The following is a 15765-nucleotide window of genomic DNA, read 5'->3' on the forward strand; positions in this document are numbered from 1 at the left end:
TGTAAATATATAAGCTTTGCCTTTTTAAAAGGAACTTTTTAAAAAAAAATATTTTAAAAAACTTCCTAAAAATTGACTGTAATAATTTCTCATTTTGCTCAGTCTGTTTCTGTAAGAGTAAGTGCAGATAAATGGTGATATCTTTGCTTAGCATGGGGGTGTTCTGTACTTTGTCACAAATATCTTCCAAGCTGATCCCTAAAATGATTAAAGCAATAAAATGCAACCTTGGAACCACCAGAGTAAAACAAAAAAAAACAACCAGATCCAGTGGGTAAAATAAGTTTAAAAACTCCAAAAGAAACCCTCTCTAATATTTTTCATTTTCTGTTACAGTTGGAGAAGTTTAGCATCTCAGCTCACGGAAAAGAATTGTTTGTCAATGCGGATTTATATATTGTAGCTGGGCGTCGATATGGCTTGGTAGGCCCGAACGGGTAGGTGTATTTTATTATTATTATTATAACAATTTTGTAATTCTTCCTGAATAAAAGTATTGCGAAACAGATAGACATTTTTAAAAGTGTACCCTAACAATATAGCGAGACCATGTTTTAGTGGACTAATTGGGAAGACTAAGTGTCCAATAATAAATATCTGTGAGGTTACAGAGCCCATAGTGATTTTCATCATTTATGTAATATTTCTATTCGTTTATTTAGAAAACTTATATAGCTGCCTACTCGCTCACAGTGACTATATACAGTACAGAAAAAATAAATAAACCCCCACCCTCCCCACAACAACGCACAATCAAATCAGCCATTTAATATCTTGCTCAGGGATGACTCACACCCTGGTCAGCACTTCTTTACCTTCCTACCATCGGGAAGGAGATATAGAAGCATAGCCAGCCACATAAACAGGTTGAAGAACAGTTTTTATCCGTGTGCTGTCAGACTCCTGAATGCGAAATAACATCATAAGTACGTACTACGGTGGACTGGCAGGGCCGGCGCAACGTGTAACATGTTCACACTGGTGCAATAGAACCGGGTGTTCGTTAATATGATTTATTGGGTTAGGGATTTTATATATTCACTGTGAGTTGTATTGTGTTGTGGGGTGGTGGTGCACTGAGGGAGTTCCACCAATCTCATTGTACATACGTTGTGCAGTGACAATAAAGGTTATTATTATTATTGATGGTCTCCATCCCACTCTGGGTTCCCTAGGCCCACTAGCAGAGCCACGTCTTCAGGGCCTTCCGAAAGAGTGTCAGAGTGGAGCCCAGTCTAATTTCTGGAGGGCTGATTTTACAGAGGGAGGAAGCCAACACGGAGAAGGCCATTCAGATGTACCTCCTTGGAGGACGGGATTCGCAACAGTTCTTGCTTCCCTGCTCTAATCAGTTGGGTGGATGTGACAAGCAAGAGACGGTCCCTCAGATAACACATTTGACAAGCAGAAATCTGAACTATTCTTCCAATTTTTCTACAGATAAGGCATGGAAGAAGAGAAAGGTCTTCAACAGGCATCTAAAACATTTAATAGCTCACAAATTAGATACAAGAATGTGTTACTTCTGTTTTATTTGATTACTCCCAACATTTGAAAAATAAATGTTCTGATTGTAATTTGTCCGATACTAATATCTTGCTAGGAAAACCACTCTGAAAGGGGAAATGGGTAGATTGTGTTTCTCCTCATACACCCTTCCATAATCCTCTCCATACTTGGGAGAGGCTTTGATGGTCAACTCCGGAGCCTCTTTCATCTGATTTCTATTGTTCTTTTTAGGAAGGGCAAAACCACTTTGCTGAAACATATCGCTAACCGGGCCTTGAGCATCCCTCCCAACATTGATGTGCTTCTCTGTGAACAAGGTAAAGGAACAACGGGGGGAAACCAGCTAGGCAACTCTTGGGCTCATTGGGCCCTTTCTTTTAGGAGGGGGGTGAACTCCTATGTTGCTGGGCTGAAGGGTAGAGGTAAAATGCACTTACCTTCACTACCAGATCGCAAAGGTGACCCTGTGCACCTCTTCTGCGCATGTGCAGAGGGTAAAAAATGGGACATCATGACATCTTGGCAGGTGGGTGGAGCCTCCCGCCGCCAGCCCTACCAGATTGTGTGAGCCGGATAGATCCGGCTGGATTTCATCGCTGATGATGGGGTTTGAAATGTAATACAGTTGGAGAGTGCCCGGTTATAACATGCCGGTCAGTCTGGTATTGTTTATCTTAGGTAGGGAAACTTTTTATTGTTTCTTACTTTAGAACAGGGCTCTCCAAACTTGGCAACTTTAAGACTTGGCTTAAAGCATGGCTGGCTTAGGAATTCTGGGAATTGAAGTCCACAAGTCTTCATTTTGCCAGGGTTGGAAGCCCCTGCTTTAGACCTTTGTGATTCAGGAAACCAATGACTTTTTTGGAACTTGTGAACCAGCACCATCATCTTTGTTTAAATGTGACATTAAGCTCAGATGTTCTGGTGGTTTGTCAGACCTCTTGGCTGCCAAGTTTCCCATTATTTGATGACATTAAAGTCCATAAACAAATAACCCACTGCATGTGGAAGACAAGTACATTATTTGTCTTTATTTCCAGGATTTGGTTTGCAAGGATTCAGAGATACTTTCCCTTTGTTTAAAACATTCTTAGCCTTTCCATTAAAATCATGCTTATTAGACTTAATGATATCCTGTTTATCCAGATTATTTTCTTTCCATTTTCTCCTCTTCTTCTTGTTCCTCACAGAGGTTATTGCGGATGAAACTCCGGCAGTCCAAGCTGTGCTCAAGGCTGACACCAAGCGACTGAAGCTGTTGGAGGAAGAGAAACATCTGCAGGCACAACTGGAGAAAGGGGACGATGCAGCAGCAGAGCGCCTGGAAAAGGTATTCAGGAACCACGATGGGCTTTTTACACTTGGTGTGGGAACGGGGTTGCCCATGATTCCTCGGCAGGTAGTCCTCAACTTATGACTAATACACTTAGCAATTGTTTGAAGTGACAACGGACCTCTCCAGGTCTGCTTATGACTCAGATTTGAACTTCCAGTACACGGGTATCAAACTCGCAGTATCACGTTGCCATCACATGATGTTTCACGATGTTCTCCCCATTAACGGAGCTGGGGTGGGCGTGGCCTGTGCGTGATGCATCTGGCCTGCCAGTTTGACACCCCGGTTCTAGCAGCTCGCCTACCCAGCTCAGCAACCAGCCCACATTTTTGACCATTTGCAGCATCCTGTGGTCACATTACCACAATTTATAAACCACCCCCCTTTTTCTTTTTTTTTGGCTGGAAACCACCATTTACTTCTGGTTTCTAGCAAAAAAACACCCATTGTGGATAATAGATTCCCATAGCAACTGTGGCAATTCACTTAGTCCCTCCTTAGCCATGAAAGCTAGCTGGGTGACTTTGGGCCACTCCATCTCTCTCAGCCCAACTTACCTCAGACGATTGCAGTTGTGGGAATAATAGGAGGAGGAAGATATGTGTCAGTGTTCCAAGTAACACCCCCAACAAAATGAAACTCCGAGGCTTGGATTTCCACAAAGCTATATTTTATTAGAGATGTCATATTGGCACATCTGGGGAAACCCGAATCTGAAACCTTCCAGGTTTTCCTCACCCAAAGGAAAGTCCACGTCCCTGCCCAATACTCACAAGTTCATCACATGGTCAAATTACAGCCTGGTCCCAACTGAACTGGGCTCCCAGTTCCAGCCTCCCAGGTGCAGGGCAAGATGCCCTTGAGTTTCTGAGAAAGGAATGTTGTTATCACCCATGCTCCATACAATCCCACCCCCCTCCCAGTTTCCAACACTAGGAAATTTGGCAAGCCTTATTTATTTATTTTATTTATTTATTCAATTTCTATACTGCCCTTCTCCCGAAGGACTCAGGGCGGTTTACAGCCAGATAAAAAGCAGAATTACAAAAATTAAGAAATATTTAAAATCTATATTCAATTAAAGGCCGAAGTAAATAAAAAGTAGTAAAACCATAATAAAAACCCAGCTTTAAAATACGTTAGGCCAGCCCTGCATGATAAAACAAGGAAGTTTTCAGCTTGCGTCGAAAGGTCCGGAGGTTGGGGAGTTGACGTATCCCTGGAGGCAGGTCATTCCAGAGGGCAGGAGCCCCCACAGAAAAGGCCCTCCCCCTAGGCGTCGCCAGTTGACATTGTTTGACTGATGGTACCCTGAGGAGGCCCTCCCTATGGGAGCGCACAGGTCGTTGGGAGGCTATTGGTGGCAGCAGGCGGTCCCGTAGATAACCCGGTCCTATGCCATGGAGCGCTTTAAAGGTGGTAACCAACACCTTGAATTGCACCCGGAAGACCACTGGAAGCCAGTGCAGCTTACGCAGGAGAGGTGTTACGTGGGAGCTTCAAATCCCTCCCTCAATTACCCGCGCAGCCGCATTCTGGACCAGTTGGAGCCTCCGGGTGCTCTTCAAGGGGAGCCCCATGTAGAGAGCGTTACAGTAGTCCAGGCGGGAAGTGACAAGGGCGTGAGTGAAACACAACGACAGAAATGGCTTCCAAGCCTGACAATATGTTGGATATGTTCGCCACCTTGAGGTGTTTATAAAAATAATAGGCAGGTTATTAAGTTTTCATGACAGTTAGAACAATTAATCAGTGGAACAAGTTGCTTCCAGAAGGTGTGAATGCTCCAACATTGGAGGCTTTTAAGAAGAGACTGGACAACCATTTGTCTGAAATGGTATAGGATTTTCTGCCTGAGCAGGGGGTTGGACTAGAAGTCCTCCAGGTTCCCTTCCAATTCTGTTAATTCAGTTCTATTCTAAATAAATAAATAGCAGCTTTAAACCTTGCTGGGCCAGTTTGATACCTCTGTGATGAGGAGACAGGGTGTCTCTCAACATCAGTTGCAGGAAATATGAAACGGGCAGGTTTTTTTCTTTCCATAATACTATGGGCATCAGTTGAACGGCTCTAGGGAAAAGAATGCTGGACTAAGTAATCCAGTCTTTTTCCAACCAAGTTGCCTCGGATGTGTTGAGATGACAACTCTCAGAATCTTCTAAGGTTTTTAGGGAATTGAATAGAAAACTCTAATAGAATTGAAGAACCCGTCTCCATCCTATCCTAAACCTGACCTTAACTCTAGCATCTGGAACAGCCTGATGTTCTGATATGCCCTTCCTATTCTTCACTGCCAGGTCTATGAGGAACTTCGGGCTACGGGAGCAGCAGCAGCGGAGGCCAAAGCTCGGAGGATCCTGGCTGGGTTGGGTTTCAACCCTGAGATGCAGAATAGGCAAACTAAGAAATTCTCAGGAGGTTGGCGCATGAGGGTCTCTTTGGCCAGGTAATTGTTGAAAGCTGAATATCAGCCAGAGGGACGGAAAATAACATTGCAACTTAACTACTCCAAAGCAATCTATCTGGTTCACCACTTTCCTTACGTTAGTCCATCCTAATCTAGTTCTCTCCAGATGGTTATGCTGTCTGGAGATAATGAACACTGCATTTTAACACATCTGGGGAAGACCAGTTTGGGAAGACCTCCTCTAGATAGACCCATGTTTGGGCTTGATAAGAAGCACCTTCCAAACCCCGGTTTCTAAAACTAATGGGAGAGATATTGCGTTATTTTACAGTAGTTGGTTTCACACGGCAACCAAATCCAAAACAAAAGAAGCCATTTTATGGCTTTGTATCCAATCTATAACTTCCAGTTATTTATTTATTTTTTGAGAGAGAGAGAAAAGACCCTAATATAACTTTGTCAGTAAGTTTGTGGTGATTGTTAATAGGTAGCCATTTGAGAATAATTGCTTTAGCTAGATTGCCCTGATTGGCTCAAATATTCAGACTCAGCTTAAGAAATCTTTGTTAATTCACAATAGTAATTTAAAAAGTACCTTAGCTGAAACGGATTGCCATTAATTTCCTCTTCATGCATCCGAGCATGCATTTGATAAACTAATGTTTCTGTGGTGACGCAGTGGTTAGAATGCAGTACTGCAGGCTACTTCTGCTGACTGCCGGCTGACTGCAATTTGGCAGTTCGATCCTCACCAGGCTCACGGTTTACTCAGCCTTCCATCCTTCTGAGGTCGGTAAAATGAGGATCCAGATTATTGGGGGCAATTTGCTGACTCTGTAAACCACTTAGAGAGGGCTACAAAGCACTGTAAAGTGGTATATAAAGTCTAAGTTCTATTGCTATTACTTTTCATCTTGCCTCTAATACTTTTCTTCTTCCCCATCCCTGCCTCTCCTTAAATGTCTGTAGAGATTTTCAGTCATCCAGGTCATGGTTGTCTCAAAGGTGCTTTTTCAGGAGGCAACTGGACTGTCTTGTTTTTTCTTTTTGAAGACGTTTTGCTTCTCATCCAAGAAGCTTCTTCAGCTCTAACAGGATAGAAGGATTTATATTCCTTGGAGGCAGCTGGTCATTTGCATCCTTTTAGAGGGTCATTGAAGCACTTGGAGGTTTATCTGTGTCCTCAAGATCACCTGAGTGGTGCTCCTGGTTCCTTTAGTCTTCATTTTTTTCCTCTGGAAATCCATTCCTACTCCCACACCATCCTAAGGGTGTTCATCCCAAATTGTATTGGACAGATTTTTAGCTCTACAGACATCTGTAGAGAATATAAATCCTTCCATTCCTCACAATCCTGTCAGAGCTGAAGAAGCTTCTTGGATGAGAAGCAAAAACATCTTCAAAGAAAAAAGCAAGAAAGTCTATTTGCCTCCTGAAAAGGCACCTTTGGGACTCTCCTTAAATGGATTTCTTTTTTGCTGTTTGCTAGACTTGAGATTCTGTAGCATTTCTTTTCTGTTGCTTCTGCTCAGTAAGGCATCAACACCCTTTGTGCTCTGCTCCCTCACTGCTTCTGTCTCCTTCCTCAAGTCTCAGTTACAAGTAGTCCTCAAATTACAACAAAGTGCTTACTGACCATTCAAAGTTATGATGGACTGGTAAAATGGGACTTCTGACCTGATCATTTCTTTTTTTTTCAGAGCCCTGTTCATGGAGCCCACATTGCTGATGCTTGATGAACCTACCAATCACTTGGATCTCAATGCAGTCATCTGGCTTAATAAGTAAGTCACCAGCTAAGCATATTGGGGAAGATGAAGGCCAGTTGCTCTGGCTTTAAGTCTCCTTCAAGTTATGGGACATTGTTACGGAGCAAATAAATACCTTGGCAAAATGATGTATGTCTGGGCCACATGTTAAATGATCTGTAAACAAAACTTCTTTTATTCTTACTTTTTGTTTCTTTTAATGACACTGGCAGTGGTTCTAGCAGCACGTAAAGAGATTGCGTACACATATGCAAAATGTATAATATATTATTACACGCAATCTTTTGTTCTATTAAATCGATTTCTAACCTGCCTTTCCATCTGTCAACAGATTTGGGGCAGCTATCAGCACAGTATGATAACAGTATTTAAAAACAAATTTATATATTTGAAAATTGTGCCAAATATACAGATGCTAATACTTTAGCTGAATGAAACAGAAATAATGAAATGCATCCCTTAATTATTCAGGGCTCTTTTCTTTAACACTACCTACACCATTCTCATTATTTACATTCTCAGTCACATATACATAACTCAGGCTGAGAGGAGTTAAGAGTTCCTGAAGTCAATCCTAACGTACTACAGCCCACTCTTTGTTTAGTGACTATCTCAGTGACATTTACAAATGCAACAGTAATAAATCATAATTTTTAAAAAAAACATTCTTCAACCAAGGTGTCTGACAAAAAAAGCCTTCAATGTGAAACTGATTAAAATCTGGCCAGTTTCAGGCAGTAGCTGATGGTTCTAATGAATTAAGATCACAGAGCTGAGGTAAATTAATTTAATTTACCCGTAGCCCTTTTTAGGGCCCCACTTGCACCATGGAAAAATGCAGCTCTTGAAGAGATATGGCTTGTCCACCCTACGAGGAGTCAAAAAGAGGAAAAAAAATGGCTAGGCACAAGACACTGTGAGGGATGTTTTGTCTAAATGAGATAACAGCAATCAATGATCTTTACATCTCTCAGGCAAGTGTTCAGTTAGTGACCATTCCACTTAACAACCAAGTGTGGTTGCTGAAAAAGGAGAGGCCGAAGTAGTAGTTGTAGCTGTTGTTATTTTAATTCCCTTCTGTTCTTCTTTCAGCTATCTGCAGACGTGGAAGAAAACCCTGCTCATTGTTTCCCATGACCAGGGATTCTTGGATGATGTGTGTACGGATATCGTCCACTTGGACATGCAGAAACTTTTCTACTACCGGGGAAACTACAGTGAGTGGTGATAGGGGTAGGGACTTTGTGAGATGGATATCCATATAAATCTAAATAAAATAAATAGATAAATAAAGTGAAAAATATAAGAACAAGGGAACCCAGCTGGCAAAGCATGTAAAATATATACTTCTTGGATTAATAATGTGAAAAATCTGCATTTCAAGCCACACAGTTTGAATGTTTGTTTTTAAAATCAATTTTAAAGAAATGATTTTAAAATCCAACGTTCAGGCTTCGTGATTTCAAATCTAGCTTTCTAGGTTATGGTCCCAAGAATTATTTATCTTAAAATGGCCCATCCGCTTTTAATGAAATGTCAAATGTGTTGAATTGCTGGGTGTTTTTGCTGAATGAGAAAATGCCCAGGGTTGCAAGCCACTGTGCTTCAGGTGGGCTCAGGCCTGGGTGAGGCTCAAGAGATGGTTTCTGAATTATTTCTAGGTCCTAAGGGTGCCCAAGAAAAATTCATTATGGGCTCATCAAATTTTAAACCTTTGCCAAATTCTCCGCATTACAGGTAATCCTCAATTTACAACCACAACTGAGCCAAAAACTTCTGTTGCTAAGCAAGGCAGTTGTTAAGTGGGGTTTGCCCCATTTTATGATCTTGTCACAATTGTTGAGTGAATCGCTGAAGTCGTTAAGCGAATCGAGTGGTCAGTAAGTGAATCCGGCTTCCCCTGTTGACTTGGCCTATCGGAAGCTGACTGAGAAGGTTACAGATTGGTGCCGCTGTCATAAACACATGCCAGTTGCCAAGTGCCCAAATTTTCATCATGTGACCATGGGCATGCTACAACCGTCGTAAGTGTGAAAATTGGTCATGTCACTTTTTTCGATGCTGCTGTAGCTTTGAACAGTCATTAAATCAACAGCAATAGCACTTAGACTTTTATACCATTTCATAGTGATTTACAGGCCTCTTTAAGCAGTTTACGGAGTCAGCATATTGCCCCCAACAATCTGGATCCTCATTTTACCCACCTCAGAAGGATGAGTCAACCTTGAGCCTGATGAAATTCAATCTGCCAAACTGCTGGCAACCGGTAATCAGCAGAAGTAACCAGCAGTACTGCACTCTAACCACTGCGCCACTGCGGCTCATAAAATGGTTGTAAGTTGAGGACTACCTGTAGTCCTTAATCCATTTTTTTCCTCAAACTTAGGAACTTTTAAGATGTATGGACTTCAAATCCCAGAGTTCCCCAGCCAGCTATGCTCTAGGAATTGAAGTCCGCACATCTTAAAGTTGCCAACGTTGAAAAGGATTGTCCTAATCAAATAGACTGATATTCCAAAAGAGGGAATTGTCATGGGTGAAACAAACTGAGATTTGGATCATAAAAATAAAATACATTAAGGAGCCGAAATAATCATCGGAATCTTCAGACCTTTAAATAAATAATATTTGTAGCTCAGGGTTGAAGTGAGAGATCCTTGGTGCTCTCTGAGCCTGCTTGTTTTCTTGCAGATGTTTCATTACCCAAACTAGGGAACAGCATCCGTGCTAGTAATGAAATTTCTGCAAGAAAACAAGCAAGGTCAGAGAGCACCAAGGATCCCTCAGATCTTCTAAATGCCTGAAGTCGCGATCTTGCACGGAAGGGAGATCTAAACTAAGCAGGAGTTCACCAAATATGTTCCTCGTCATCCTGTTCTTTTATTCTAAGCATTTGTCTTTTCTCCTTGATTCTGGTGGATGGCTCTTATTTTATTTTTTAATGGCAGATTTACTTGTTTTACTGGAGAATCGGGGCCATTGTCAATTAACAAGTAGAAATCTGCCTGGAGGATCCAATCTAGGTCAGTCACCGGGGCCAGAAATTTAGTCTTCCAAGCTTTCAGACTCCTGCTGGAGCTCATCCTCAGGGAATTTCTCTATAGCAGAGTGTCAACAGGAGTGCTGATTTACCGCCAGCTTATCAAGTACTTAGCCGGTGAGGGCTTGGCAGAGCAAGGAAGCAACAGCCAACAACTTAATAGCCAGCCATCAACATCTCAATCAACATCTAAAAAGCCACATACACCATATAAATACCACACACAGAATAGCACACGCTCTGCAAGAGAGAAGTTCCCTGAAGATGGGTTCCAGTACCGAGTCCGAAAACTTAGAAGGGGAAAACCTCTGGTCCCAGTGACTGACCCAGGTTGGATCCTGCAAAATTATCCTGGGCATGTCTATTCACCTTCATTTGTGAGAAATCTGCCTTTTCCTTTATTTTATTATTTTATTTATTTGTCAAACACAACAGTATATATAAGTGTAAGCATGAAATAACCAAACGAATTGGATACAATCAAAGGGAACATTAGGACAGGAACGGTAGACATGCTGGTGCTCTTATGCACTTCTTATACCCAGCTGTGCAGCAAGGTGGGGATGGAGAAATAGGCTTACCTCAGGATTGTATTTTGTCACATTCCCCGGCAGTGACTTTCAAGAAGATGTATCAACAGAAACAGAAGGAGCTGCTCAAACAGTACGAGAAGCAAGAGAAGAAGCTCAAAGATCTGAAGGCTGGGGGAAAGTCGACAAAGCAGGCAGTAAGTGTCTAGCTGTGCCAAGGTAGAGGATTTGCCGGCTGAGAAATGTTGTGCAGTTACTGTTTTCTCTGGGTTTCCTCTTAGCTGAAGTGACTTTTGAGGAAGCAGGACAGTTACGCTGAATTAAATCTGCGGTCCTAAACATGGCAGAATTTTGCTTCCTCCCATTCTCTGGATAACAAAACCATAACAAAGGTAGTCCTCACTTAGTGACAACCATTCGGACCGGCAACCCTGTCATTAAGCGAGGGGTCACTAGGTGAAACCACGACTGTGCTTTTGATCTTATTTCAGCTTCTTTGGCTTTACAGACCTGCAAAGGTCATATATGGAAGGACTGGCTGCAAAGTCACTTTTCCATTACTTTCATAATCACAAATGATTACCCCCTGAGGCAGTTAGCTAAATGGGGACTATTTGTAATGGTTATAAAAATCTCACCTTGAGTTTCAGGAGGTCAGGCCAATATTCTTCTTCCAGCAGGGAAGTTGAGAATAGGTTTACTGATAAGTAAATTTGCCATTTTGTGTGGATTTATTTGAAAGCAAGCATTTTGATCGCAGGGGCAGAATATATACACGAAGGAGTTCTTAGTGCTCTTTAAGCATGGCTGTTTGCTTGCAGAAGTTACCTAATTAGGTAACATCATCCATGCTTGTTGGTATTCTGACATCCTAGCTCTGTGATGGCGAACCTATGGCACGCATGCCACAGGTGGTACGCATAGCCATATCAGTGGGCATGCGAGCTCAGCTCCGGCGCACATGTGCGCCGGCCAGCTGATTTTCGGGCCTTCTGGGCCCACCAGAAGTAAGAAAACAGGCTGTTTCCTGCCCCCAGAGAGCCTGGTTGGTGGTGGGGAAGGCCCGTTTTTCTCTCTCACCTGGCTCCAGAGCCTCTCTATGAGTCTGGGAAGGGCGAAAATCGCTTTTCCCATCCCCTGGAGGCCCTCTGGAGGCCAGAAACAGCCCGTTTACCAACTTCCGGTTGGATAGGAAGTGACTTTTTTGCTGAGCCTCTCTAGGAGTCTCTGGAGGCTGGGGACAGCAAAAAAGGTCACTTCCTGTCCAACCGGAAGTTGGTAAATGGGCCGTTTCTGGCCTCTGAAGGGCCTCCAGGGGATGAGAAGGTCGTTTTCCACCCACCCCACCCCCTGACTCATAGAGAGGCTCTGGAGCCAGGTTGTCGTGTCCCACTCCTCCGCTGACGGCTGGGTCCGGGAAATCCGAATCAGGCTTGCCTCTGCAGCTCTGCCCAAAGTCCTAGCAAAGTCCTCAGAGCAGGCAGGAGACCAGTAAGTGACTTCAGCAAGATAAGTTTGACTTTTGCCTGACTCAGAGACTGCCAGAAAGTAGCTCCTTTATATAGGCCATGGGGTGTGGCTCCATGACTCAGCACTCATTAAGGCCTGCCCCTCCCTTCCCTCTGTTGCCTCCGCCTCTCCAATCTTCTGATGCGAGGGTCACTCCAATCAGCTGTTCTTGGGAGTAAACCCTCCTCAGGCTCACCTGCTGTGGAGGAGGGGGAGGGGTCTAGCTGCTCCGTTTGCCTGGGCATGGAGTCAGGGCTGGGGCAGGGAGATGCTCCTTCTTCTGCAGTTTGTGGGGGCATGGAGCCAGGACTTGGGCCGGAAGGCATACATTCCTCAGTATTGGGGAGCAGGTAAGAAGGCCCCGGCTGCTCTGAGGGCGGGCAAGACACAACACAGGTGAGAGAGAAGAACCGGCCTATCGAGCCATTGTGTGTCAGGAGGGGGGGATGGGGAGAAGGGGAGAGTCGGGCACGCATGTGCGGGGGCGCGCGCATCGAATTATGGATGTGGGCACACACACACGCGACCCACCCCGCCCACCCTGGCACACAATGGCAGAAAGGTTAGCCATCATTGTCCTAGCTTAATTGAGAATACTAACTAATACAGCTGTGCCCTGTTTAATCTGGAATACACTCTGTAACCCCTTCTGACTGTACTAGCAGAATACAAATAGTCTTCATGATCGGAATTAACAACATGCCAGTTGTTAAACAGGCTGTGATATGACCAACCTCATTGGTCATATGACGACTTGCTTAACATTTACATTTTTTTTGTGGTGATCATTAAGCAGATCACCATGATTTTCCTGCTTGAGCAAGGAGGTTGGATTAGGAGACCTCCGAGGCCCTTTCCAACTCTACTTTTCTGTTAGTTGTTACAACTTCAAAGTTTCTTTTCTTTCTTCTACATTTTCTGATTGTGAAGCGAATCCCTAGTCATTACCCAAACCCACTGTCTGCAATGGGCATTTTGCCAGAACCTGGAAGTAAACACTTTATTTTGATTTTAGAAAGTCATAAATTATGGTCATGTGACTGGAAAACTTCAAATGATCTGAAAACAAAGGCTAGTTGGCAGAGTGTGGTCACCAAAATGTGATCACGTGACTGCAGAGGGGTGGGGGGACCCTATCAGACGTGCTCTGGGTCATAAGTACCTTTGGGGAGGGAGAGGTGTCATCACTTCAAAAGGTTGGTAAGCAACCGGTCACAAGTCAAGGACTACCTGTAGGACAGGGGTGTCAAAAGTCAAGACCCGGGGGCCGGATCCTGGATGTAGGCCATCCAGGTTTCTACCTGTTTGGAGATTGGGAGATTTGAGATCATCCATGAGAAGAGCTCATTCCCACTCGGTCAGAAATCCTGAGTCCTGCCCGTTTGGTGCCATCAGAATCCCTGCCACGGTTTTGCAGCACTAAAGAGAAAACATTCTGATTTTTGAAAAACATGTTCCCGTCGCCCCTCTGTCTCCCCTCCGTGCCCCAAAGAAAAGAAGGACAGCCTGTTCCTCCTGTAACCTGTCTTTACTTGCTCCAGGAAAAGCAGACCAAGGAGGCCCTGACGCGGAAGCAGCAGAAATGTCGCAAGAAGAACCCGGACGAGGAATCCAACGAGGCCCCCGAGCTCCTGAAACGGCCCAAGGAATACACTGTGAAATTCACCTTCCCTGACCCGCCACCTCTTGCCCCACCCATTCTGGGCCTTCATGGTAGGGTTTCTCCTTTTGCAGGGCAAATTGTAAGGAAGGGTGTGGGGAGACTACAGGGGAAGGATTAGGAGCCTGAAGAAGAGTGAGTGGTTTTCTTGGGGAAAAGAAAAAAACCTCTTATCAATTGTTCTGAACTCTGTTTCCTTCAAGCATTAGAGGAGAGAGAGGGAAGTTTAATTTCTGGCTTTTGCTAAACTACAATTCCCAGTGTCCCAGACCAGGCTGACTGAGGCATCTGCGGGGGAGAGGAAGTTGAGCCCTTATACCTGGCAGCCATGTGATTTAAGTTCCTGCCTTAGTTTTTGCTGATCTCAGATGGCCGGGACAGGATTTTGCCCACAGATTGCTAATGAATGGAGAAATAATTGGGGAGATTTATGCTGTTTCTTAGCTTCCCCGGTGCTAGAAAACTGGAGCAATAACAAGACTGTCTGCATGTATCAAGGATTCTGTCAATAAGATGAGCATATAGTTTCTCCCCAACTTACGATTGTAATGGAGCCTGCTTATTATCGTCACAAGCCATGACAGTTGTAAAGTGGATCACCCATATGACTGACCTAATTTTTCGACAGTTTTTATGATAGTCGTTAAGCGGATATTACAGAAAGCAAATTCATTGCACGCTTGGAGTTTTGCCGAAAACCTGAAGTATAAACCAGTTTATACCAGCAAAAGTGTTGTAAATAGTGTTGACTACTGGCCACAGCAAACAGCCGTAAATGTAAGCCAGTTGCCAAGCAACTGTACTGTGGTCACGTGATTGGGGAGGGTGGGTGTCGGAACTTCAGAGCATGGTTGTAAGTACCTTTCGGGGGTGGGAGTCTGTTATCACTTCGGTTGTATTGGAAATGATGGGATGAGAGATCAGACACTGTAGCCGTGATGGTGAACCTATGGCACGTGTGCCAGAGGTGGCACACAGAGCCTCTGTGGGCACATGCGCCGTCGCCAGCTGCTCTTCTGGTTTCCGGTGTGCATGTGGTCAGCTGGTCTTTGCAAGCGCTGAAAAACTGCCAAAAACGGCCCTGAAAATAGCCCGAAAAACAGCCTGAAAACAGGTATGCACGTGCTGGCCAGCTGGTCTTTGGGTTTCTGGCGCTCCGATGCGCTCACATGCACGTGTATGCATGCGCATTCCAGTTTGCGCACTCGGTGTCGAAAATGTTCGCCATCACTGCACTATAGGATAAGCAGTCAGTGTAGTCTCCTGGTTTAGGATTCCTAAAGATTTCTTTTTATGTTGCTTTCCCATCATGTTTGTAGCTAGTAGCCCTTGCCCAGAGGGAGTAGCTGCCTTCAAAATGGCTGCAACACATAAACACTGCTTGGCAAGGAGAATTTTCAGGGGGGAGGGGAAGCTGGCAGCATCTTCAACAAGTTTGCAGCACTTTTCAGAACAGAGGGTACTGATCTCTTTAAGATTTCATTATCTGCTAAGGATAGGGCTCCCAGGGCAGCTTGTATACAATCTGTGGGTCGGTTCAAAGCCAATCACTATCCTTTGCTTTGAGACTCTCAGTCCAGAACTCAGGATCAAAAATGGGACGAAAGAAGGGTGAGGTAAAAAAAAATCCTAATAACTTCATTTCAAATTCTAATTGTTCAATCGAAGCTCTGCTATTTTAACCAGCTGGAGTAAGAACTGTTGTTGTTTTTTCAGACTGGCTGTTACTTGCTGTTATTCTATCTAAACTTTACTTTTGTGTTCTCAAGAAAACATTCCCCCCACCTTTTGATCCTTATCTCTTTGCTTCTCTTTTAGCTGTGGACTTCAGTTACGAAGGACAGAAGCCCCTTTTCAAAAATTTGGACTTTGGAATTGACATGGAATCACGAAGTAAGTGATGTGGAAGGAGAGAAGGTAAAGTTTTCATGCTGACAGACTTCTGTATACGGGTATCGTTTGTGTTTCTTGGTTTCTGAGAGGGAAATCCTCACCGGGAGTTTCT

General features: G+C 43.9%; 1 protein-coding gene across 2 annotated transcripts in view; it reads left to right on the forward strand.

Annotated features, from left to right (window-relative positions):
- Positions 1 to 15765, forward strand: part of ABCF1 (ATP binding cassette subfamily F member 1) — a 66971-nt gene that overhangs the window by 29373 nt on the left and 21833 nt on the right. For both annotated transcript variants that reach the window (XM_058168238.1, XM_058168239.1), the window contains exons 14-22: positions 337 to 437; positions 1741 to 1826; positions 2700 to 2839; positions 5143 to 5291; positions 6953 to 7036; positions 8114 to 8238; positions 10676 to 10788; positions 13642 to 13813; positions 15579 to 15653. In XM_058168238.1, coding sequence (XP_058024221.1) covers positions 337 to 437; positions 1741 to 1826; positions 2700 to 2839; positions 5143 to 5291; positions 6953 to 7036; positions 8114 to 8238; positions 10676 to 10788; positions 13642 to 13813; positions 15579 to 15653 — 1045 coding nt within the window. The remainder of the gene's footprint in view (positions 1 to 336; positions 438 to 1740; positions 1827 to 2699; positions 2840 to 5142; positions 5292 to 6952; positions 7037 to 8113; positions 8239 to 10675; positions 10789 to 13641; positions 13814 to 15578; positions 15654 to 15765) is intronic.

Source organism: Ahaetulla prasina, chromosome 2 (assembly GCF_028640845.1).
Source record: "Ahaetulla prasina isolate Xishuangbanna chromosome 2, ASM2864084v1, whole genome shotgun sequence".
NCBI lineage: Eukaryota > Metazoa > Chordata > Lepidosauria > Squamata > Colubridae > Ahaetulla > Ahaetulla prasina.